General features: G+C 40.5%; 1 protein-coding gene across 1 annotated transcript in view; it reads right to left on the bottom strand.

Annotated features, from left to right (window-relative positions):
• Nucleotides 1-26,272, bottom strand: part of PCNX2 (pecanex 2) — a 291,225-nt gene that overhangs the window by 102,718 nt on the left and 162,235 nt on the right. Inside the window, exons 20-21 of the mRNA XM_055308988.1 lie at nucleotides 18,830-18,971; nucleotides 14,445-14,622 (exon numbers count right to left, since the gene is read on the bottom strand). Of these exons, the coding sequence (XP_055164963.1) occupies nucleotides 14,445-14,622; nucleotides 18,830-18,971 (320 nt within the window). The remainder of the gene's footprint in view (nucleotides 1-14,444; nucleotides 14,623-18,829; nucleotides 18,972-26,272) is intronic.

Consider the following 26,272-nt stretch of genomic DNA (forward strand, 5'->3'; position numbering starts at 1 on the left):
ATCTCAGAATCATCAATACCCTCTCTTCAGTCAGAGGGACTATGGTTTGGTCCATCAAAGTATTCCTGAAACTGGTAGGTCAAGGAAAGAAAGAATGGGAAAGTCTGTGACCTCCAAGTTCTTGTCCTAAATATGGGAGCCTGGCAAAAGGCATGACTGGGAACCTGCAGGTTCATACACTTACATCCTGTAAAACCAGAAGCTTCCAACCAATAAAGGATGGCAAATGCCAGTGGTCAGCCTTATAAGGAAAATGTGGCCTGATGCAACTGAATCAAGTTCTGCCTTTGGGAAGTATTTAAGGAGGGCTTCCCCTAATGCTGAGTAAGGTGAGTTTTCAAAATTCTTTCAGTGAAGAGAGTCTAGAGTTGTCACCTTCCCTGAATTCCCTGAAGCCACTTATGTAGGTTTTGTGTGCCTTAGACCCACATCCCTTCCCCATTCCTGGAAGACTGATCAGTAGTGGCTCTTCAATGCTCTGGTTTAATGAACCATCACCACTGCCCTGACGGGAGAACTGCAAATACTAAGCCAGCGAGCAGCCTCCTTCAGGAGAGAAAGCTATAGACTTTAAGAAAAAGGCGGGGGGGGGGGGTGCAAATATTTCTTTAATACATTAACAGGGGAAAAAATACATTAACAGGGACACACTTAACATTACTAAATCCATGAATTTTTTATAGTATGCTTTTACAGGAGAATATAGGAAGCCTGAAAGAAAACAGGGTATAGCCTGGCTTGAGATCCCAGACAGGGATCAGGAAAAACTGATCTTTACTTTGAAAGTAGTGGTTAAGAGGAGCTGCTAACATTCATTTCAGCCCTGTATCCTTTCCCTGGAAATAAATTACAGTAAGTTGCATGGTTTGAGTTAAGGGTAACTCATCCCTTTGATGTGTGGGCGGTGTACTGGGGAGTGGAAGACAAGAAAGTTGATGTGCTAGGCTAAAAATCTCAACTAAAGGGTGTTTGGAGCTGTCTGGGCACTTCCCAGCAGTTACATGACACAGTTAAGAGCTGGCCAGTTGGGTGACATCAGCTTGTCACCACTGGGGTAGATCTACAGTTCTATGTGGGTTGTGATTTACCCTGCAGGTACTCAGCTGACTAGAGAGCACAGAGCAACACACTTCCAGCAGAGCAGCCAGTGCTGCTGGCCATGTGTTAACTCCTCACTGTGAACAGGATGGCAGGGAGCAGTGACACAGCTAAACAGGATTGATAGGAAGCCAAGAAAATAAAAACACACACCATGAAAAGCCGGAGGAGGGAACTCTAAGTGACCCATATGCTCAGTCTAAAACCTTCCCTCTTCCCACATCCTCCCCTGCCCCTGCACTGTGAATCATCATCTCTCTAGAATAATAAAATGTCATCCACTCACTACATCTAAGCTTAGACTTCATTTTTCAAAAACCAGTTTTTCCATCTCTCAGCTCTCAACTGATTTCAATTAGTATGTGTTGAGTAATCACAATGATGGTGCATTTTGTTCCATGTTGCAGGAAGCAGGAAACAAACACACCCATGGTCCCACCATTTGAGGAGTTTACAATCTCTCTGGGAACACAAACCTATTGGACTGTGTGCTTTGCTTCTAGATGCAGTGTACAGCTTGTGAAGTTTTCTCCTGAACCATCCAGGGTGGCAGCTACCAAGTGAAAATGTATCCCCAGCACCTGGAAGGTATGTTATGTTTCTACAGTAGCTTTGTCAACCTCCTGCAATCCAGTCTGTACTCCTATCCTTGGGCAGGGAAGAGTGAGACTGAGTTCAAGTCACTCACAGAGAGAGTGGCTCTGGATAAAGTACCAAATAGCCAGTGCACAGGAGCAACATCCACAGAGATTTATTGTATACTACTCTGTGCCTGACCCTTATCTGGAAATGGGGACATATCAGTAGACAAACCAGGCAAAGATCTTTGCCCCCGTGGAATTTATATTCTAGTGGAAGGGAAGATCAAAGGATAAACAAGTCAATGATAGAGCATATTAGGAGGTGGTGAATGCTGTCAGTAGTCAGGGTGGGTCTGATTTGAGAAGGTGAAATTTGAGCAAAGCCCAGAAAGAGCTGATAGTGGAAGTCCATGGGGGGGGTGGAGCATTTTTAGGCTGAAGAAACAGCTAGAGCAAGGGACTCCACATGAAAGCATGCTTTGCACGGTGAAGGAATGTCAAAGAGAGCTAGATTAAACACAAGGAGAATAGGAGAGGAGGTCAGAGCAGTGATGGGAACTCAGCTGGTGTCAGTCAGTGGGCCAGTGTAAGGGATTTGGTTTTTGCTCTGTGTGAAATGGGGAGCCATGTCAGGGTTCTGAGCAGGGACAAGATACGGTTTGTCTTTTAGAAGAAAAACTTGAGGGACTTCTAGTTTTAGCTCTAACATGAAAAAAGATTAAGAATTGTCACTCTCACTTTTGCAAGAAGAAAAAGCTAAACAAACTGAATATTGATGTCTCTTAGACCCATCAGACACCTGATGTCCAACGGAGAGCTGCCTCTCTGGAAGGGTCAGTAATACCTACTCATCTGGGGCAGAAGTTGCTGGAACCATAAATTGGTAGGGACACTTAAACTGTGATTCTGGCAAACTCTTATAGGCTGAGTGTGGACCAGCATGAAATTTAGAAACCCCTGGCACCACAGTCTTAGGATCCCTCCATACTTTCATACCCCAGAAAACCCAGCAGGTTCTCATGGTGAAGAGCCAAGAAAGATCTCCTCAGGGGCCTGGAAAGGGGAAGAAATTAACCACTGTGAAACCCAATGGCCCACTCCAAATGGCAAAGGGCTTTGCTTGAGCCTTATCATGGCTAGGGGAAGGAGATTCCTCCCCCTCCAGCTTACCTCACATAAAAGAGGAAAAAACACAGTTAACAGAGTCAGGGCTTTAAAGAAATAGAGTAGGAATGCTACTACCAGCAAAGGGAGTACAGGGCATGGGGAGTAAAAAGCTACACCATTCTGGAAACACTTATGACGATCCTAGCCCTGAGACACAGGTCCTATGAGAGATGGAGATTTTGCTGGAAGATGATAGAATATCCTCCTGTCCCATACCTTTACCAGCATACCAACAAAGATCCGGTATAGTAACACTAGGTTACAGTTAAAATGACACAAGACACAACTTGCTCTGAGGAGGAGTTTTTCAGGAAGCCAAAAATCAAGAGACACAAAAACAAGGACATTAGAAAAACTTGAAGCCTCTGGGGCCTACAGTTATAAAAAACATTAAACACAATTTCTCGTCTAATCAGAATAATGGAAATCTTCACACTAAAGACCTATTCACCTCATTTTCTATTACCTGATACAACATGTTCTGCTTTCAACAAAAAATTAAAAGTGTGTCTCTGAAGAGGGAAAGCAAGCACCAGAATGAGACTCAGAAATGACACGGATGTTGAAATGATCACACAGGGAATCAAAAATAACTATGATTAATATGTCTGGAGCTTAATGGAAGAGTAGATAGCACACAAGAACAGATGTAATATAAACAAAGAAATGGAAACTTTAAGAAAGGGTAAAAAGGAAATGTCAGAAACTAAAAACACTGTAACAGCAATTAGAAATCCCTTTATTGGGTTCATCAATATAGACAGGACTTGGTCAAATAAAGAATCAGTGAGTTTGAAGATATGTCAACTGAAATGGAAACAAACAAACAAAAAACCAAACCAAAACCAAAATATCCAAGAACTATGGGACAATAAGGAAAGGTGTAACATATGCATAATTGCAATACCAGAGGAAGAAGAAAGAGCAGAAGATATATTTCAATAACAGCCAGGAACTTTCAAAATTAATGACAGACATGGAAACACAAACCCAGAAAAGTGAAGTCACCAAGCAAGACTGAACACACACACACACACACACACACACACACGCACGCACACACACACACACACACCCCTAGGCATGTCGTATTCAGGCTTCAGAAAGCCAAAGAGAAAAAATTTGAAATCCAGAAGGAAAAAATACCTTATGTATAGAGGAACAAAGATAGAAATTGGAGAGTTCTTGTTAGAAATTTTGCAAACATGGAGAAAGGGGAATGAACTATTTATTTATTATAAAGTGTTGATAGAAAAAGCCCTGCCAACCTGGAATTCTACAGCCTACAAGATTGTTCTCCAAAATTGAAGGAGGAAAAAAAATAAAGACTTTGTAGATAAAAACTGAGGAAATCCATTACCTGCTGGCCTTCCCTGCAGGAAATGTTAGAAGTATTTCATGCTGAAGTAAAATGATACAGGTCTGAAACTTAAGTCTATAAAAGTAAAATATTTTATTATTTGTATTTTCAATTGACAGAAAATATAACTTTTTGTTTAAAGAAATAATAGGAATAATGTGTTGGGTGATTTTAAAATATGGATAAAGAAATGAATAATTTTAACATCAGAAAGAACAGGAAGGGGAAATTGAAAATACTCTGATAAAAGTTATCTGAGTTAGAAAATGAAGCAGTATAGCATCACTTGATGATGAATTTAGATTAGCTTAAAATGTACATCGTAGGCTTTCACTTCAGAGAAGAGGAAGAACACATCTTTCTCTACTTCTCCTGTTCAATACAATTGAAAATATTGGAAATGGTTTATTAAATAAACCTAAAAAGACTCTGGAAGTTGGAGAGGAAAGGGGAAACCAGCTAAAGACACCAAGATCTAGGAAAATAAATGGTAGTGTGTTCCCTGGATTTTCTTTTGATCACATATTTCACAGATTTTGAGCTATGCAAGCCAGCAACTCAGAAATGGAAAGAGGCATAAACCAAAAAAATCCACAGTAAAAATAAAAACAAAGTATGCTCTCTCTAGTCAAATGACCAGAAAAAGCGCAGCCTAGCAGGACAGAAATTTTTAATAAATAACCTCTCTACTCCAGCCAAACGTCAAAGGAGATCTAAAATCCACACTATTAGTAGAATTAAAAGACAAGCCCCCCCCCCAAAAAAAAAAGACAAGCCCAGAAAGCATATACCTAATAAGGGACTTGTATCCATAATATGCAAAGAACTCTTACACTCAACAATAAGAAAATAAACCAATTTAAAAATAGGTAAAAAAAAATCTGGACACTTCAATAAAGAAGAGACACAGTCAGCAAATAAATACATGACAACACCAACATCATTTACCTTTAGGGAAATTAAAATTGAAATGAGATGGCACTATAAATACTTACTAGAATTGCTAAAATCTAAAAAAACTGACAGCCTAAATTGTTGGTGAGGTGGAGGAACAACAGGAACTCTCACTCATTGTGGTAGAAATGTAGAACAGTAGAAGGCACTTTGGAAGATACTTTGGCAGAGTATTTTACAAAGCTAAACTTACTTTTACCATATAATTTAGCTATCAGGTATTTACCCAATCTAACTAAAAATTATGTCTACACAAGACCTGAAGACAAATGTTCATAGTAGCTTTATTCATAATCAGCAAAAACTAGAAACAATCAAGATTTCTTTCACTAAAATGAATGGATAAAGATCCATACAATGGAGTACTATTCAGTGATTAAAAAGGAATAAGCTATCAAGCCAGAGCCATGCAAAGCTACAGATAAAATCATTAATGTATATTGCTAAGTAGAAGCAGCCCATCCAAAAAGGTACATGATTGTCATTGTATGGCATGCTGGAAACAGGCAAAATGAAAGCAGTAACAAATAAATACATCAGTGGTTGCCAGGTTTGGGGAAGGGGAAAAAGGATTGAATAGATGAAGCACAAGGGATTTTTTTAGGGCAATCAAACTATTTTGTAAGATATGATAATAATGTATACATGACACAATACCTTTGTTAAAAGCCATAGAAATTTATAATGTGAGAAAATGTAATGAATGCAAATTTTTAAAAATCATCTAGGAGACTGGGGGACCCCCAAGTGGAATGCAATGTAGCTGTTATAAATATAAGAAACAACCTCACTAAGGGAAGTAGAGAAAGAAGGTGCTTATTCAAGAAACTCTAAAAATGAGTGTAATCTGTAAGATTAAAGGCAAAAAGGAACATCACTGCACCTGAGCATTGTGCTTTAGTTGATAAGGTTGTTTCCCACGGCGCACAGGTGGACTATTATGAAACTACTCTACAAGCACACTAGAAGTGAACAGCAAGTAAATGGATGACAGATGGTAGATGCCAGGTTTCTCACTGAGGGAGCAGGAAGTAACAGTAAGCAAGGGGAATTGGCCAGAATGATCCCTGTTGTCTTGGATTCAACTTGGAGATATCAGTATGAACTCGTGTTTAGCTTAATGTAGATATAGGGGGTTACACATAGAATCCTCTCTAGATATGTGTAAATACATGGGTATACACACGTATATTTCCTTGCTCTGTCAGCTGAGAGTGCTTGGAATCAATGACACTCAAGTATCAAGAACACACCTTACTGAGTCCAGATTTTGGTTTCTAAATACCATTCTCCAATAAAGGGAGATAGGGTTCCCTTGGAGAAATGCCAAATTTTAGAACTGGGGCAGGAAATATGCAAGACATATCTAGAATATCTTATAGTGCCAGAAGGTATAAAGTGTTAACACACACACACACACACACACACACACACACAATGGGGCTATGTCAAAGGGACACAAAAGCCAGCTGAAAGAGCTCCAAAAGAAAAGCAACAAGATGAGTAAAGTAATGCTGTATTATTACCTAATTTATTAAATAAATATCTATGAGTCCATACTGATACAAAAATAGGTAGATGATAGATTTACAAAACTCTCATGAAGAAAAATTAATTTTCATGGCCAAAAGACATGAACAGAAACCTCACAGAGGAAGACACAGACATGGCCAACAAGCACATGAGAAAATGCTCCGCATCACTTGCCATCAGGGAACTACAAATCAAAACCACAATGAGATACCACCTCACACCAGTGAGAATGGGGAAAATTAACAAGGCAGGAAACCACAAATGTTGGAGAGGATGCGGAGAAAGGGGAACCCTCTTGCACTGCTGGTGGGAATGTGAACTGGTGCAGCCACTCTGGAAAACTGTGTGGAGGTTCCTCAAAGAGTTAAAAATAGACCTGCCCTATGACCCAGCAATTGCACTGTTGGGGATTTACCCCAAAGATACTGATGCAGTGAAACGTCGGGACACCTGCACCCCGATGTTTCTAGCAGCAATGTCCACAATAGTCAAACTGTGGAAGGAGCCTCGGTGTCCATCGAAAGATGAATGGATAAAGAAGATGTGGTTTATGTATACAATGGAATATTCCTCAGCCATTAGAAACGACAAATACCCACCATTTGCTTCAACGTGGAGGGAACTGGAGGGTATTATGCTGAGTGAAGTAAGTCAATCGGAGAAGGACAAACAGTGTATGTTCTCATTCATTTGGGGAATATGAATAATAGTGAAAGGGAATATAAGGGAAGGGAGAAGAAATATGTGGGAAATATCAGAAAGGGAGACAGAACATAAAGACTCCTAACTCTAGGAAACGAACTAGGGGTGGTGGAAGGGGAGGAGGGCGGAAGGTGGGGGTGACTGGGTGACGGGCACTGAGGGGACACTTGACGGGATGAGCACTGGGTGTTGTTCTGTATGTTGGTAAATTGAACACCAATAAAAATTAATTTATTAAAAAAATAATAATAATAATAAAGATGAATGGATAAAGAAGATGTGGTCTATGTATACAATGGAATATCACTCAGCCTTTAGAAACGACAAATACCCGCCATTTGCTTTGACGTGGATGGAACTGGAGGGTATTATGCTGAGTGAAATAAGTCAATCGGAGAAGGACAAACATTATATGGTCTCATTCATTCGGGGAATATAAAAAATAGTGAAAGGGAATAAAGGGGAAAGGAGAAAAAATGAGTGGGAAATATCAGAAAGGGAGACAGAACATGAGAGACTCCTAACTCTGAGAAACAAACAAGGGGTGGTGGAAAGGGAGGTGGGCGGGGGGTGGGGGTGACTGGGTGACAGGCACTGAGGGGGGCACTTGATGGGATGAGCACTGGGTGTTATGCTATATGTTGGCAAGTTGAACTCCAAAAAATAATAATAATAATAAACTTATTCGCGATAAGGTAATTTATTTTCTCAAATAAATTAGTTGTTAATTAAAGCTTTTTGATGTAGTAAAAAAATTAAATAATTTTCAGAGTAAATAAATTTATTATAGTTTTCCATTCCCATCAAGGAGGTAGAACATAATTTCCTACTCTTTAAGTGTGGACTACACAGTGGCACTGTACCTCTATCATCCTCCTTCCCTAAGCCTATAACTCCAGCTTATCAACAGAAAAGCATCACACAGATTCTTACAGAAAGACATCTTACAAACATACCTAATCAATACCCCTCAAAACTATTAACTTCAAAAACAAAAAAACAAAACTATCACCACCAATAGGAGCCTAAGGAAACATGGCAACTAAATGCAGTACTAGGTGGAATTAAAAAGGGACATTATAGAAAAACCAAGGAAATTTGATTTAATATGGATTTTGCTGATAACAACAGTCAACTTTGGTTCCTTAATTGGGATAAGTGTAGTATATGAATATAAAATGTTAATAGTAGGGAAAACTGAGTATGGGGTTCGTGGGAACTCTGTACTATCTTTACATCTTCTCCATGAATCTATAATTATTCCAAAATTAGTTTATATAAAACAAACTCCCCTGGGCCCTGCATTGAGAACAGACTGGAGGAGTGGCAGTGGAGGCAGGTAGGCCTATTAGAAGGCTACACCCATAGCACAGAGGATGGATGGAGATCCTGGCACTAAAGTGGCAGCAGTGGGCAGTGAAAACTGAAAGATACTGGGTATATTTTCAAAGGCTGATCTCTGAGTAAGGAGCAGAGAAAGCAATTTTAGAGTGCTTGATGAGGAAACAACCCTTTGCTCTTTGTAGCTATACCATCTTTCCCACCAAACTAAGCTCTACAAGGGCATTTCTGCCAAAGCACCTCAATTACTTGGGCAGCATACCTAATAGACACTAAATAATAATTGCAGAATCAAATTCTCCATGTTCTGTGATGAGATCCTGCATGTCCCCTTACCTCAGTTTGGGCACAGCACCTCCCAGAACACTGATAACACCAAAGTGAATATAATTTATCTCCCCTATTTATCTTACCAAAGGAGACACTGTCTTTTAAAAATTGACCTAATTGAGGTGCCTGGGTGGCACAGTAATTAAGCATCCAGCTCTTGGTTTCTTGATTTTGACTCAAGTAATCATCTCAGGGTTGTGAGACCAAATCCCAAGTCGGGTCCGTGCTGGCCGTGGAGCCTGCTTAAGATTCTCTCTCTCCCTCTTCCTCTGCCCCTCCCCTCCACTTGCATGCAAGTGTGTGTGCACACTCATGCAACCATGCACTCTCTCCACCACCAGCTGGAGTAGGGATCTGAGAGCTCTCAGCGGGGGCTCTTCCTCCTGTAGGCCACTTCCCCAGCATCCCAGGGGCCCCTAAACTGATCACCTCTGCCCCCCAGACCCCTCCCGGAAGTGTCCCTCTCTGTCCCACTCCTGCCACTGCAGTTCAAGCTCTCATTATGAGCGGCCTGCATGAGTGCAGTCTTCTCCTACCCAATTCCCAAGACTCCAACTCCCACAAAGATATGTTTCTAGGATGCATTTCTGATCCTGCTACTCCTCACTTAGCAACCTTCAGCCAAAGTAGGAATGAAGTACAAACCCTGATGCATGGCCTGTTCGGCCCTTTGCCATCTGGCCTATGACACCTGCCACCCCACCATCCCCATCATGTGCTCATGCTTGCCAAAGGTCTTGCAGTTTCTGGAACATGCCCAAACTCTCACGTGCTTCTGTGACTTTACACATACAGTTCCTCTCACACTTTACTGTCATTATCTCCTTATTTTTCTGCCTTCTTTCCAGAGTCCCTGAGTGGGGGAGGCAGTGTCACAAAGTACAGGCTCAAAGAATCTTATGCTACCATTTTATAACTGTGAGACCTTTGGTCAATTAACTTAAATTCTGTGCCTCTGTTTCCTTATCTGTACAATGAAGAGCACCTGACCACAAAGCTGTGGTGAGGATGGAGCATGTCAATTTTGTGTAAAGCACTGACAAGGCTGCCTGACCCATGGAAAGTACCAAATAAAGATGTGCTATCATTCATAAGAATTAGTAATCTTTGGGTCTAATACAATGCCTGGCACTTAATGAGTGCTAAATAAATGAACAATTACTTTGTTGAAGAAAGTATTTTGAATAAATGCCTCTGTAAAAGCATGTGTTCCTAAACAAGAGGTTTATTTTTAATTTAAAACTTTTTACCTACGTACAGAATATAAGGAAAATGCCATTTAGAAACTTCAATTTCAAGTGATTTGAAGGCTAACTGCAGTCATCTATAACATAGCCAACATCATGGCTCCATTGTGATTATTCATACAGCTTTGTGTAAAAACAACCTCACTCATTAATGTTCTTTTGCTAGATGGTAAGAGCTAGCACCCATGTTGAACCAATGGCCTGTAGAGTTTCATACATAACGCATTCTGGAAATGCTGACAGAATTATTTTCTGGCAGGATTTTTTCAAGTCCTGCTTCTACAACTAAACATTACTAAACATGTGAAGGCAGGATGGTTTCTAGGAACTTTTTCAAGACCAGTGGGAGAGCACAAAAGCAGTTGTGTCATCTTTGTTCTTGTCACAACCAAGTGTCTGCACCTGGAGCATACCTTCTGCACATCCCTCCCCACCCCGCCAGGACTTAGGCACACCAGAAATGTGACAAATTAATTACAGTACTTAATTCTTGAAAGTGAAGGCTGACGGATGAGGCATAACAGAAAGAAGGAAGGGATTGAGAAAAAGAGGAAGTGAGGGAGGATGGCCTGACTTCTCAGAGGTGATGGGCCTCATGGGTGTGCACTCAGAATACCACATGGTTCAATATGGGATATGTGGAGGGTGGGGGGGGGGGCTTCTTCCCCTCTGGCCACTCCCCACGAGCCCAGGACGCCATCACGGTGAATGTCTCACTCTCCAAGCCAATGCATGGGCGGTGCTAATTCTTTCCCATGGAACCCTGGCCCTGGAACTCATTATGTCTCATTTTTCACTAGGTCTGGCAGCCTGCAGAGAGTAGCCAACATCTACCCTCCAGACCTCGGGGGACTCAGGAGTTTAGGGAAGTAGAGAATGCATGCAGCAGGGCCCTCTAGAAGCCGCCTATTTCACACTGTGACCTCCTGGTGCTGTGACCTCACCTGTAGATCATCCCCCTAACCAGGTCTCCCCTTCCTTTCTATGCCTGAAGGATTAGGGGCCACTGACTTATAACAACAATGAGTCTTAGATTCATGTAGCTCCTTTCTTACAGGGAAACTGGATTTTCTTTCTGTGTCTCTTCATTAGTCTTGCAGCCCTCCTGTGGGGTGGGCAGCCCAGGTAACAGTGACTCTCAGTTTAGCAGAATGGGAGCCAGGCTGGGGAAAAGGGTGTAGAGATGTCTACACTGACATCTCCCAGAGGGGAGGACACATCCTAAGTGAGACTTTGATGAGTGCACTGAACAAATATAATTTTATACTGTGCAATGAATAACCCTAAGAAGCACTAGAACCAGTAAGAACAATATAAGGGGTTTCTAGGAAACATATTAATAGAGACTGTTTTTTTGAAAGATATATTTAAATAACGACAAAGGACAGGAGGAATCAGCTAGGATTTGTAGGCAGGATATTTACAGGAAACATTAACTGTGAGCCCCTTCATTGTCTCCACTATCTTATGTCACTAATTTCTGTTGGCTTTTCTTTTCCAGGAAGATCTCAAATGCTGTCTCTTTAACTACATATTATTATTTTGTTTCTCATTCCAGAAAATGCATGGTTTCCAGCTCTTTCAAGATCAAGAGGGAGCAGGCATCAGAAAGAGTTAGGGAGGGATCCCTGGGTGGCGCAGCGGTTTAGCGCCTGCCTTTGGCCCAGGGCGCGATCCTGGAGACCCGGGATCGAGTCCCATGTCGGGCTCCCGGTGCATGGAGCCTGCTTCTCCCTCTGCCTGTGTCTCTGCCTCTCTCTCTGTCTCTCTGTGACTATCGTAAATAAATAAAAATTTAAAAAAATTTTTTAAAAAAAGAAAGAGTTAGGGATGTATCAGGACTGACTCACTAGATCATATGCTGATTTGTCTAGCTTCTGTTCTTATCCCCAGCCTTAAAGCAAACTATTCAAATTACATGTGTGAATGCTCCAACAATTAGAGAAAACAAGGATGCGGCCATGATAGCTGTGCCTGTAATTATTAGTTGTTGTTTTTTTTTTTTTTTAGATATATTTATTTATTCATGACAGACACACAGAGAGAGGCAGAGACATAGGCAGAGGGAGAAGCAGGCTCCATGCAGGGAGCCTGATGTGGGACTCGATCCTGGGACTCCGGGATCATGACCTGAGCCAAAGGCAGATGCTCAATAACTGAGCCACCCAGGCTCAGTTTCAGGCGCCCCTGAAATTACTAGTGTTTGAACTGGTACTTCAAAAAAGATTGTGTTAAGTAAAAGTCAAATGCCAGCAGTGACTAAGTTTGTAAGGGTTTAGTTTCAGACTGTGTCTCTTCAGGTCCCTCCTCACCCCCCACTCCTGCCATCACACACAGGATAGTACCAGGTATCAGCGGGAAAAGGCCCCCAAGCTCCAGGAAATGAAAATCACTCCTCCTGCTGCACAAGTACAATCACTTAGAAGCCACGCCCTCACCACTCTTACAGCCAGACCCTCCCTCCTTTCTGTCACGCTTCTGCTCACCTGAGGCCTCTCACTTTGCAAGATGACAGTTAAGTGGAGTCCAGTGTAGAAAAGCAACCACACTCCTTCCCATACTAAACAGTGTGTAGCTTCTGTTTCTCTACTAATACTGCCTCGGATTTGGAAAGCACACCTTACTTGAAGACTTCTTTTATAGTTGTATTAATTATTCCTCTCAACACCCAGGTGAGACTGCCACCCTTATTTTTGATTTTACCAGAAACTGAGGTTCAGAGATGGATATAAGTATCACCATGTCAAAATATAAATAAAGCCAGAGTCAGGAATTTGATATATCCAAACGCATTTTGTGCCTGATAATAAGATCTTACTCCTGCAAGTGGTAAAATTATTTATAATAACTTCATAAATGCTTTAAAGATTGTAGGATATAGTTTTACATTTATTATGTGAGATAAAGGGAATTCATACATAATGAAGGAAAATAGAATTTGAAGCCTATTATTTGAACCATCAGAGAACTAGGATAAATTTATCAAGACCAAACAGAACTCAAAGAGAGAAATGTTTCTGGGAAAAGGAGCTAAGGTTCTGGAATATGATGTAGGCAGCAGAAGTGACAGCACAGAGCAAGTGACAAATGACACAAGGAGGGACTCAGGCAACTGAAAAATCAGTGTTCAGCCAGAGTTATAAGAGGAAATGCACCTGCCTGATAGGGCGATGATAATTATTCATGGGGCATCTTTAGGACAATATGAGAGTTTTGAGCTTTTGTTACCTAAAACAAGCAGAAAAAAAGGTAGAAGGAAAGGATAAGTAATAAAGAGAAAAATTAACAGAACTGATTAAAAAAGAGATTAAAAAAAGAAGTTCAGGGGAAAAGGTCTTAAAATTTAAAAATTATTAACAAAAGTGGGGAGGGATCGGTTAAGTCAAGCTCAGGGTAGAAATGCACATCTGCCATATGAAACTGAGTGCATGAGGAAGCCAGATGTGAAGTGAGCTGTGTGTCAGTTTATTTACCAAGAGTTGTTCCAAATTCTTTTTCACTTCTGTTTACTAACCTTGGCTTTGTTAGGTGCTCAGAATACACTCAGGCAAGTATCCAGAGGATTTTATCCCTCCCCACCCCTGCCCCCGCTGTGTTAGACATTGGATTCCACCTCCGTATATTTGCCTGAATTGTGATTAGGATTTCTTATTGCTCATGTATCAATTACAACATATGAAATCTTGACCTGACACAAGTCAAGATAATGAAAATACTCCAAGGGACCTGGCTCTCGAGCACCGGGTCACAAGTTTACCTCAAATGCTAGCTAATTTAAAAAAAAAAAATCAGTCTGGTCACTAATCTTTTATTCAAAGCATTTTGAGGTCTAGGGAAATTCTATAATGAGATTGTTAACAGAGACAAAGATCATAAAATTTCAAAATTTCAAGCAACACTAATGGCTAACTCATTTTAATTAGTGATTTTTGGCAAATGACATGGCATATTTGTATTCCATGGGGAAATGCTTCTGAAATGGAGGCAGGAGTGTGACATGCATATTGTAATTCAATTTAATTTTGTTCCATAACTTTTTTTAAAAAAGGAAAGTATTTATAATTCGTAAAACCTGTGATGAGACGTTCACCTTTTAAATTTTAAAAAGAAGAAAACAGAGAATTAACTTGCCTTGCTAAATAAAATGGACACCATGAAGAAATCCAATAAGAAACTCTCTGAAATGTCTTTGTAGTCAAAATGGAAAAAGATCACAGTGAAGCCCAAGTGAATAAACTGGTGAGCCGGGTTGCAGAAAGAGGTCCGCAACAGCTTCATGCCAGCAACAACCATCAGGAGAATGTCCCAGCTGTTGAAGAGGAGAGAAAGGAATTGGTCAAGGGCAGACTGCAAACTATCAGGTGAGTCACAACAGCTAGTTTCCTGCGCATTTACTGTGCGGGGTGCACTTTCCAGGCATGAAAAGCCCAGAGGGCAGCAGAGTGTGGGGGAGGGAAGAGGGGGAGGGGCTCTGTCATTATTTGTCAGAAGACCAAAGGGAGTCTCAGGGTTTGGGTCCCTTGTCTGAGGTCTGGGGCAGAGCAAGGATTGAAACTCAATCCCAGGGGAACCTCGAGCGCAGACCCTTTGCCCCGAGAAGCAGCTCCTTTCTGCCACATGATTTCCACAGTTCTTTGTCCTTTAGCAAGGACACAGGGCTCCCTTGGAGCTTATCTGAAGGACTCCGGCAGACAGAGCATGATGTCCCTCTGAGCGTCTGCTCATATATGCTTTTTTATTATAAAAGAATCTTATGCGATGATGTCATAATAGTTAATATTAAATTCTGAAAAGAAGAAAAAAACCAGTATCTTAATAAAGCCATTTTTGCCTTTACAATGAACAGTAATTTAATTTCCAGTATTTTTCCGTGTATTTATCACACCAGTGAACATAAGCTCTCTGGACTCCCTTTTTCTTCTGCTGAAAATGATACCGTCAACATTCTTCCCCCATGGCACTGGTCTTTTTAGTTAAGGAATTCACCAAAGTAGTCCAGCAAAGAGGTACCAAGACTTTGCTTTGAGGCCTGGACTCCTGGATGCTCTTGTCTAGGGACTCAGGTTATTAGCCTATATGTGTTATATGTACAAGTCCAACAGACACCAAGGTCAATGTTAATGATAACAGCTCAGAAGAGTCTGAGATGGCAAGCAACTACTTCCTTTCTGAAGGAAGGCTTTGCACATTTTAGGCAGATTCCTACCCCCCCCCCCCTTATAAAAATTTAGGAACTCGAAAGACAGAGATGGAAACACTTTCCAGAGAATGGTGACATTTAAGAGATTTTTCTTTTTCTGGTTAAATACCGAAAACTGGAGCTATGCCTTAATTTCCTTAAGCCTAGATGGATCCTAGTTTCTGGACCTTTATCAGTATTATCATCTTGCCCCAGGATAAGGACTTTCAAAACATGTTTTTAAAGCATGTCATTTTTGTTGTCAAAAAGATCTACTTTAAAAAAAAATATCTACTTTTGGCAATTCCATTTGCCTCCATGTGAGATTTCATATGCCTTTAGACCTAGGGCTGCAATTGTTTTCACTCTGTCCCAGGATGTGCCCAATAAGGTTTGCTCAAGGCTCTTCTGAGAAAAATAAGCCCTTGACTACATGCAGATTTGGGCTGAGTGGGAATGTTTTCATGTAACTTCAACAAAAAAACTTCAGGGTTCCTGCAGCAAGGTTGAGCACTGCTCCTTAACTTGTCTTTCTTTTCCAGTAGAAAACTAATACCCTTGACAAAAATACCATGTAAAAATATGACTTTGGGTGCTATTGCCTTTGACAAGAATCCCTGTGGAAGGGGCGCCTGGATGGCTCAGTCCATTAAGTGTCTGTCTGCCTTCAGCTCAGATTGTGATCTCAGGGTCCTGAGATTGAGCCCCTGCCAGCTCCCTGCTCCCTGGGGAGTCTGCTTCTCCCTCTCTCTCTGCCCCCACCCTCTGTTGGTGTGCTCTATCACTTTCTCTCTCTCTCAAATAAATAAAATCTTAAAAAAAAAAAAAAGAAAGAATCCCAATGGGATACCAAAGCCCAATGACAAGGCATCTCAAGATAAGGAGTATTTGGGTTTTCAGGGGAGACTGGTGATTTTTCTGAGTTATTTAGGCTAAATCTAGATGAGGGTCAATTCTAACTTTCTTGTAACTATAGTTCAAATGAAGAGCATTAATTTTATGTTTACTAATGATGACTGGTTAAGATTATGGAAGATCTTAAGGATGATGTTTATAGTTTTTAGAATTATACAAAAATATTTGTAACATTGCAATAGTAGTGGTTACAGTTAAAACCATTCACAGAGGATTGTAGACTCAGCTGAAGGTTTAATAAAGGCTTATGTAGCAATCAGTGAACATGGCCTGGGACAGCTGCAAAGCATCCATTTCTATCAGGCTGAGATATATAATTACGTAACAGGATATCACAATTCACTTACTGGTCCATTTATCAGTTCCCACTCACTCATCCATCCATCCAGCCTTCTACCATTTACTAGGGGGCTGGTCTTGAATAAGAAACAGTGCTTGTTATTGAAGACTCACTACCTGACTATCTGGTACAGGGGTTTTCAATGCAGCCAGCGGGGTGGCGGGGGTAAGCGGGTGTGGCTTCTATAATTGGGAACAGGTTTCCAGGTGATACTGACTTACAGCCTCCTGCTGTCCTGCTTGGGAACAACTGGTCTAATGGGGTACTTGAAATTATTTTCTAAGTGGTCAGATGCATGCCTCAAGAATACAAAGGAATTATCAGTTTGTGGCTTTGAGAAGAGTAATTCTGGTATCATCTGGGATTTGAGAATATTTGGAGGTACCTAGCTAAGGTGCAACTTTCTAACTTAAGTGTCTGGAAAAAAATTACAGGGGATAGAGGGTATTATTACTCCAAATTGGACTCTCTGCAAACTGAGTCTGCCTGATTCCCAACCCTTGCATCCGTCCTCTGCCAACAGCCAGAACTGCTGGATCTCAACATGAAGGCTTAGCTTGAGATCCCAGTCCTAATGTTGGAAATTGACGGCTTTAAACCCTTCGGCTCATTACCCTGGGTGCTGCAGTGGTATCTTTTTTTGTCACTTTGGTTCTGATTGTGAGCCCTCATTCTAGAAACCGAGGCTTGGCCTTGTTCTGGGAGGTCATTGGGGTCAGCCAGCATTGTGTCATACTGGAGACACCTGCCACTAGGAAAACACTGTTCTGGATGCGGAGGCATCTCCTGGATTGGATCCCACCCAAACTGTGCGAGAAAGCTGCATTCCCATTGTCTGTGTTCTTTATCCAATGAGACTGATTTTCATCCCTGGATCTGAAGTCTGGATTTTATTTTTTTATTTTTATTTATTTATTCATGAGAGACACAGAGAGAGAGGCAGAGACATAGGCAGAGAAAGAAGCAGGCTCCCTGCAGGGAACCTGATGTGGGTCCCAGAACCCTGGGATCACACCCTGAGCCAAAGGCAGAAGCTCAACCATTGAGCCACCCAGGTGCCCCTGAAATCTAGGGTTTTAAATGCCAAAAGGCATGACTTGCCCTGGCCTATCTAAAATGGGTCTGACAGAAGGAAGGCAGAGTCTGATAAAGACAGGAAGGTTATACAATCATTTCATTTAGTGTCTGCTCTGTGTGACTATGAATCTACTCAATCCAACAGAGTATTCAAATGCCTTTTATCTCAGCTTGCTCAATCTTTGGCAAATATTAATTAATTTGTCCTCATCAGACCCTGAAAGGAAGAGTAGGTTTGAATTAATATGCTTGGGATTATGCACGAGAGGTGACTTGGGCACATAATGTTTAAGCAACGTGACTTAACGCAAATCCAAGAAAGAATCTCTTTTGTACTCTCCTACTCGAACTTATTTGACCAGAAACTTCAATGTTTTGTCAGAACAACAAATCCATAAATTATCAAGTAGGATTTCCATTTGCAAATCCAGAGTTCATTTTAATACATGAAAGCAGTAACTCAACTGCACACTGTTAATGCTTTGCAAAAACATGGGGGCATCTTGATGGCATGACATCTCTATGTTCCATTTTTTTTTAATTGTGAGGCTTCTCCCGATAAATGCAGGGAAAACAGTGACAGTGATTAATATCCCCCTCGGTCAAGCACAATATGATAGAGCATTTGCTAAATGAAATGACACGAAGCAGTTCATAAAGCTCTGAGCATGATAGTAAGAACTCCAGGAACCCTGAGAACCACATTGTGCTTCCGTCATCCTATTATGGCTCACTGACTAAGCTTTTGTAGGAGGATTTTCAAACTGACTTATTTATTCACAACATCACTTCAAGCAGATCTAACTTTATTTTCAGCCTGGTCACTGTACAATAACCATCAAGCTCTAGCGAGTTTGAGTAAAAGACCAACAGGGCTAACTTGTACGCTGCCAGTAAATTAATAGATGCACGTTGGCCTCTGCTACACCCTGTTTAGAGAAAATTCACTGGATTTTGAGATCATTGTAACAAAGCCATTATGAAAATAAACCATTATCCACTTACTGGGTACCGAGTCTCCGGTAATTGCTTATTGAAAACGCATCAATAGTGAGGGCATTCAAAATTATTGCTGGGTACAAGATATATTTTTCAAAACACTGAAGCCAAACATAGAGTCTTTCAAACCACATTAAATGGGCGACATCTGAAAGAAACACAAAAACCACTTAGGACAGTCACTGATCAAGTTATTTTTCTTTAAGTATATGTAATAAGAAGTAATATCCCCCCCTTTAATTCAAAAGCTGCTGATTCAGAATTCCAGATGCTAGATATACCATTTTCTTTGTAGGCAGCAACTCTTAGCTCTGTTTCTACATAGATCATAAATAATAATATATAGTAATCTAGGCCAGTATCCCTACATTTCAAGTCAAGTGATTTTTCCATATATAATTATTACTGGGGCCAATGAAATAAGCTGTCATCCAACATCAAGGCATCTCAGAGTAAGGAAGGGTGGACAGTGAACATGAAGAACTGAAAAACAATCCATGGGCCCATCGCTTCTTAAGCTGGGGATACTTCCAAGGCTGGGCTTCTCCCTCTTTTTAGTCTTCAAATCTACAATCAGATCATTTGCAATATATACAAATAAAAGAAAGCTAATCCCCAAGCCCCATTACTATGAATGTGTGACATCCTTGCAAACCCTCGTGACGCCTATTCCCTATAAGGAATGAAGCCTATTCCCACAAGGGCTAAGGTTTTGGGTCAGACCACTCTGGGTTTGCATTCAGATTCTACCAACCACTGGTGTGTGCCAATAAACTGTTAACTTGATCTTCCTGAGCCTGTTTTGTGTGCCCCACCCATCCTCTGAGTCTGCTACTGGTGAATTGACTGCCCCTCTTTCCATCCACTTCTGACAGGGGAGAAATCTCTCCCCCAGGATGGGGTAGTGTGGAACGCACACTTGCAGTGTCTGCTGCCCATTTCTGACTATTTTTCTCTGTGAGGATGGGGTGGTTGGTCCAATGGGCCAGAGCACAAACTTCCTTAGGCCATAGTGTCAGTGGGAGAGGTAAACACTGTGTCCCTGTGGCAGGGTGGAGCTCTCCTCTGCTTCTGGCTTCTGTGAGAAGAGCACACCCCATTCAGCCCAGAACTCGAGGGTGGGCCTATCTCATTCCCCGCTGAATCTCTCTGCTGGGAACTGTGAGGCTGAGGGGGACCCCAGTCCACCACCAAGAGCCAGGAAAATGATTCAGATATGCCGGGGATGCAATTTCCTCTGCTGCAAGTCTCTGAGGCCAAACCTCCAAAGGGGAAAGTCGACTCCATCAAAGTTCTGGAACCACGTTCCTCCACAATTTATAATATAAAACTTACACCCCCAATAATCTATAGTAAAAGATAAGAAAGCCATGTAGTTTTTATATTATTTGGATTGCACAAGAATTAACTCATGAAAGACAAACAGTTCACACTCACCATGTAGAGTGACACAGCAGTGAGGTAAAATGGGCTGGCCCCTCCAGGTGTCTTAACCAGTTTTAGGAGACAAATTACCTGCTTTCAACATTTTCCACTGGGACTTTATTTAAAGGATCTCAGGAAGTAACACAAACACACATGTACCATACACATAAAATTGGAAACTGATATTTTAATTTCTTGTTTATGTGGCTTACATATCTTGCAAGAATGTATTATCATTACAACTCAAAAACACCAAAGCTATCTTCACTTGATAAAAATAGGAAGAGGGATCATCATTCAGAAATCTTAAAAGGAATTAATATGAATAAGACAGGAATGGTGAAGACAGAGCGGGAATACTTCATGACATGGGAAATAATAAGAAAACATCCCAATGATTAATTTAATAAATAGAAAAGAGATGCAATGAGAAATTATCAAGACAAAAATAAAAAAAATTCTAGTGGTAAATGAAACAGGGAGGAAGACTGGGTATTTACTCAAAGAAAATTTAAATACTAATTCAAAAAGATATATGCACCCCTGTATTTATGGTAGCTTTATTTACAATAGCCAAAGTATGGAAGCAGCCCAAGTATCCATCGACTGATGAATGGATAAAGAGGAGGTGGTATGCGTGTGTGCATATTTTTATATACATATAAATTTTATATATAAAATATATAACAGAATATTACTCTGCCATAAAAAAGAATGAAATCCTGCCATCTGCAACAACATGGGTCGATCTAGAGGGTATAATGCTAAGTGGAATATATCAGTCACAGAAAGACAAAAATATTATTTCATTCATCTGCAGAATTTAAGAAACAAAATAAACAAAAAAAAGAGATAAACAAAAAACCAAACTCTTAAATACAGAGAAGAAACTGGTGGTCACCAGAGGGGAGATGGATGGGGGGATGGGTGAAATAGGTGAAGGGGATTAAGAGGACATGTCATGATGAGCACTGGGTAATGTATACAATTGCTGAATTGTGATATTGTACACCTGAGACTCATATAACACTGTACACTAACTATACTTCAATTTAAAAAGTGTGTGTATATATATACACGACACACAAACACACACATATACACACAGTGGAATATTACTTGCCCATAAAAAGAGACTTTGCCATTTGTGACAACACAGATGAACATAGAGGGTATTATGCTAAGTGAAACAAGTTAGAGAAAGACAAATACCATATATCATTTAAATGTGGAATCTAAAAACCAAAACAAATGAATAAACAAATGAAAAAAACAGAAACAGACCCTTAAATATAGAGAAAAACTAGTGATTGCTGGGAGGAGTGGGAGAGGGGTTGGGCAAAATAGAAGGGGATTAAGGAATACCAACTTTCAGCTATAAAATAAGTCACAGAGATGAAAAGTACAGCATAAGGAATATTGTCAGAAATACTGTAACAATTTTATATGGTGACAGATGGTGACTACACTTAGGGGACTGAGCACTTCATAATATATGGAATTGTCTATGTTATACACCCACAACTAATGCAACATTGTATGTCAACTATACGTCAGTAAATAAAAAACAGCAAGGATGTTGGGTAGGAATTTAACTTTGCGTATTCTTAATGGTCAGTGTGTGGTGTTCTCTGGTGTTGATTTGGAAATGGGTTATTTCATAAGGAAATAAAGTTTTTTACTTATAATTAATGAAATCTAGGTGTATTATACTTTTTACATATAGATAAAAAGGTTTTCATCTTTTGCAAAAGTATACGAAAATTAAGAAACACAAATCTTTATGATCTATCCCCCATTTCTTCCAGGTAAATGATGTTAACTCCTACTTCCTAGAGAAAATTGAGGCTATAGAGCACGAATTGCCTCATCTTCCCACCTTTCAACTACCAGTTTATTTGTATTCACATCCGCCTTCTCGGTCCTCCTGAAGCCAAGCTGACATCTGGTTCAGGAGTCTCACTCCCTAGAGTAGCTCTCTCCTACTGGCAAAGAGCAAGATCCCAGTCTTTGCCAAACTGAAAACTTGCTTTCCACTCTGCACATTCCTTCTTGTACTCACTCTGCCCTTTTTGCACAGCTTCTTGAAAAGAGTATCAATGCCTGACAATCCCAGGCTCTTGACTCCTACTTGCTGCTACAACTTCTGTCCCTAGGTGTTTGCAGCTACTCCTGCACAGAACTGCGTTGGGCACAACCACCTCTGACCTCCTAAATGACAAATTACTAGTCCTTCTCGGTCTAGCTTACTGGACCTTTCTAGGTACAAAACATCATTGGTCCTTCCTTCTTTTTAAAACTCTCTGTCCTAGGGGTGCCTGGGTGGCTCAGACAGTTAAGTGTTTGACTCTTGGTTTTGGCTCAGGTCATGATCTCAGGGTCATGAGATCAAGCCTTGCATCAGGCTCCTCGCTGAGCAGAAGCTTGATTAAGGTTCTCTATCTCCCTCCTCCTCCACCCCTCCCTCACTGTGCACACACTCTCTCTCTCCCTAAAAATATAATACGGTTTAGTGCCTGCCTTTGGCCTAGGGCGCGATCTTGGAGTCCCGGGATCGAGTCCCACGTCAGGCTCCCAGCATGGAGCTTGCTTCTCCCTCTGCCTGTGTCTCTGCCTCTCTCTGTCTCTCTATCATGAATAAATAAATAAATCTTAAAAAATAATAATAAAATAAAACCCACTGTCCTTAGCTTCCTCATGCCACCCACTCCTGCTCCCACTTTAACCTTCCACCCTACTCTTTCCATTTTCTCTGCAAGATCTTCTTCCCTTACTTGGTCATTTGCTTTCATTGTACCTCTTTATTATTTTTCTCATTTTCTTGATCTGGTGCCATCAATACCCTTAACATTAAAGATTACTTCCATGCTGATGACACTCAGATCTGTAACTCAACCTTCCATCTGTCTCCTGGCCTCTAAATCTCAATATTCAACTGAATAGCTTCATCTGATGTCCCTAAGGAATCCTCAAATATATGTCAAAAACTGAATTTGTCGATTTTCACACACCTACTGTTCCTCATACATTCTTCATCTTATTTAATGACACTTACATTCACGTTAGTCATGCATACCTTGGAGTCATCCTAAGCCAGTTCTTCTGAATCACGGCTGCATGTGGAATTACCTGGGGACAAGGCTAAAAGATACTGTCCAAGATCTGCGATTCTCAAAATTTGAAATGCAAATAATTCACTTGCTAAAACTCAGAATCAGTTTCAATGGGTCTGGAGCAGAGCCAGTGCTACTTCATCACTCCCTGGAGTCATGACGATCAGTTTTGCACTTGTATCCTATACTTAACTGGTTACCTGAATTAGCCACACTGGATTTTTGAAAACCTTTTCATGCAACTTTTCCATCTACAGAAACCTGCACAAATCATACAAGTAGAGCTGTGTTTCTAGCACCTAGATGGAGAAATGATCTTGAAGCCCCCCTGGCCTGCTTATAGTCACTGCTCCATGAGGTAACCACTGCCCCAACCCCAACACCACTGTTTACTTTGCTTACTATTCTCTTGTATCTTTAGCTTAACAAGTTTTCATGAGATTCAGCCACATTTTTTGCCTGTGATTGTCATCTATTCATTCACACTGTTATGTAATAATCTGTGTGTATTCACAGATTCACTGTGCACAGTGAGCACCAGGCTACTGTCACAGGCATTCGTTTTGTTTTCAGTTTATAGCTATTAATGTACAGGGCTGCCACAAAAACTCCTTTACATGCCTCCTGATAAACATGTGTACATTTCTGCAGGGTACACATCTACATATAGAATTGTGAGGGTCATTGAGCATGTGTATAGGAAGGTCTAGAAAATTTTCCAAAGTTATGTAGCCAATTTATACTCCCACAAACAATGCAAAGAGTTCCTTCTGTTTGTTCACATCCCTGCCAAAACATTTTTTTCTCCTTCACTTTAACTACACTGTGGGTGTAGAGTGGTATCATGTTATGGTTTTATTTTGCATTTCCCTGATGACTAATGTGGTTAAGTACCTTTTTTCATGTTTACTGGCCATTTGGATAGACACTTTTCTGAGGTGGCTCTTCATGTATATTGCCTGGTTCTTTTTCCTTTTGGATATGCCTTTTATTTATTGATTTTTCGGATTATATGACTTTACTGATTTTTAGGAGTTCTTTGTATGCTTCAGGTATGAGTCTTCTCCCATTGTATGCATCAGAAAGCTCTTCTCCCATTTGTATGGGCTGTACCTTTTGTAGAAATTAAATACTTTATTTTAATATGCTCCAATTTCTTTTTTTTCCTTTTGGAGTCTTTTGTACTCTGTTTAAAAGACAAAGATCCTGACCACATTCTACGTTTTCCTCTTAGACTTTATTGTTTTATCTTTTATGTTTAGATCTGCAAGCTACCTAGAAGTGATTATTGTTATAGTGTAAGATAGGGATTGAGAACAACATTCTTCCCCTGTAGATACCTAATTGACTGTCACTATTAATGAAAATAATTTCTATTTCCTCCTGCATAGCAGTGAACTACACTATTGTGTATGCCTTTCTATGGGCTAGGTGCCTTCCTGCAATGTCCTTCTGTATTTGCTACTTGAGAAACTCCTCATCCTTTTTGCAGAACCTGGCATCTGGCCATCTGGAGCTTTTCTTGCCTAATCCCCACCTTCTTTGCCATTCCCAGTACTGTCACTACCAGCTGTTTGCCAGGGCACTGCACTCAAAATGTCCATCCTAGTAGAAGAGTTTAAATACCAACAGAGCTTAGAACTGTCAGTACATCGTGAGAATAAAAAGGAGTCCAAATTTTAATTGGCTTTATTCTTGTTTTAAAATTATTTATAAACAATACACCTCTCCCTTTCTGCCTGCTTCTGGGTGGACCCTGCCATTTCCTCACCATCGATGGATCCACTGCACTGCCATGTAGCAAGAACCCATTAGCCATCTGCCAGACACTGAACCAGGCATTCTGTACCTATTACCTTTTGTTTTCAGGCAAAATACACTATTCCTTTGTGCCATTGCTATGCACTGTGAATTCTATAATTATAGTACCTGTCACACCATAGAGTATTCATTTAAATATTAATCTCCCCAGTGGACTGTGCGTTTGTCAAGAGTAGATGCCATGTCTTCATTGGTTTAGTATTTCAAGTCCCTATAGAATTCTGGCCTAGAGTTGGGGTTCAGTAAATGTTCATTTATAATCTTATCCTTTTTTGTGTTCAGAGGAACTCCGAGTAGTTAAATTGAACAAAGAGAAGCTTAAAAAAGCAGCCCCCACTCCCAGAATTACTTTTTGAATACAAAACAAAAAGCTTTCAATCTATAACATATCAAGCAATATTTCCTATTTTAATCTTTCATAAAGTACAATCAGTTACATTTAGGTTTCCTTCTAAACAAATTATTTTTTTCTGATTTCTCAATTTATATGAAATCAACGGTTTGAGAGATTGAGGCCGTCACATCCAATGCAATTCAGCCTGCTTATAAAAATACATTTACAGAGTTCTATCAACATTTGTCATCAATTCAGAGAAACATGACAACCTTAGCTAGATTCCTGCAAAAATATGTAAATTACATAAATACAAGCCAAACTCATGCTGCAGGGCTGTTAGAAAAACATCTGAATTAAAGAAACATTTGAGTAGCTCATCACCGTAGAATGCCTGATGCCATTTGGATGGGGGAGTGTGATCCAGGCTTTCAAACGCTTGTCACATTTGCTTTTAGATGATATTTTCCAGTGAGTGGGGATAAGGCTGATTTGAGTATAGGGACACAATCCCATTGCAGTCTTCCCAAGGATTTACTGCAGATAATGTTATCAATGAGTTTTCCATAAGAATTTTAGTTAATTTATCCCGGAAACACAAAAAGCCAAGAATTCCCAAAAAATACAGCAATCACTAATAAGCTCTGAATTCACCATCCATGTCTTTTCAAATATCTGAGAACAAAAGTAGCTATTCATTGAGATTTAACCTTCTGTGGTACCTGGGGTGTGGGGGGACATGTGTGAGAAACTGTA

Source organism: Nyctereutes procyonoides, unplaced genomic scaffold (assembly GCF_905146905.1).
Source record: "Nyctereutes procyonoides isolate TBG_1078 unplaced genomic scaffold, NYPRO_anot_genome, whole genome shotgun sequence".
Lineage (NCBI taxonomy): Eukaryota > Metazoa > Chordata > Mammalia > Carnivora > Canidae > Nyctereutes > Nyctereutes procyonoides.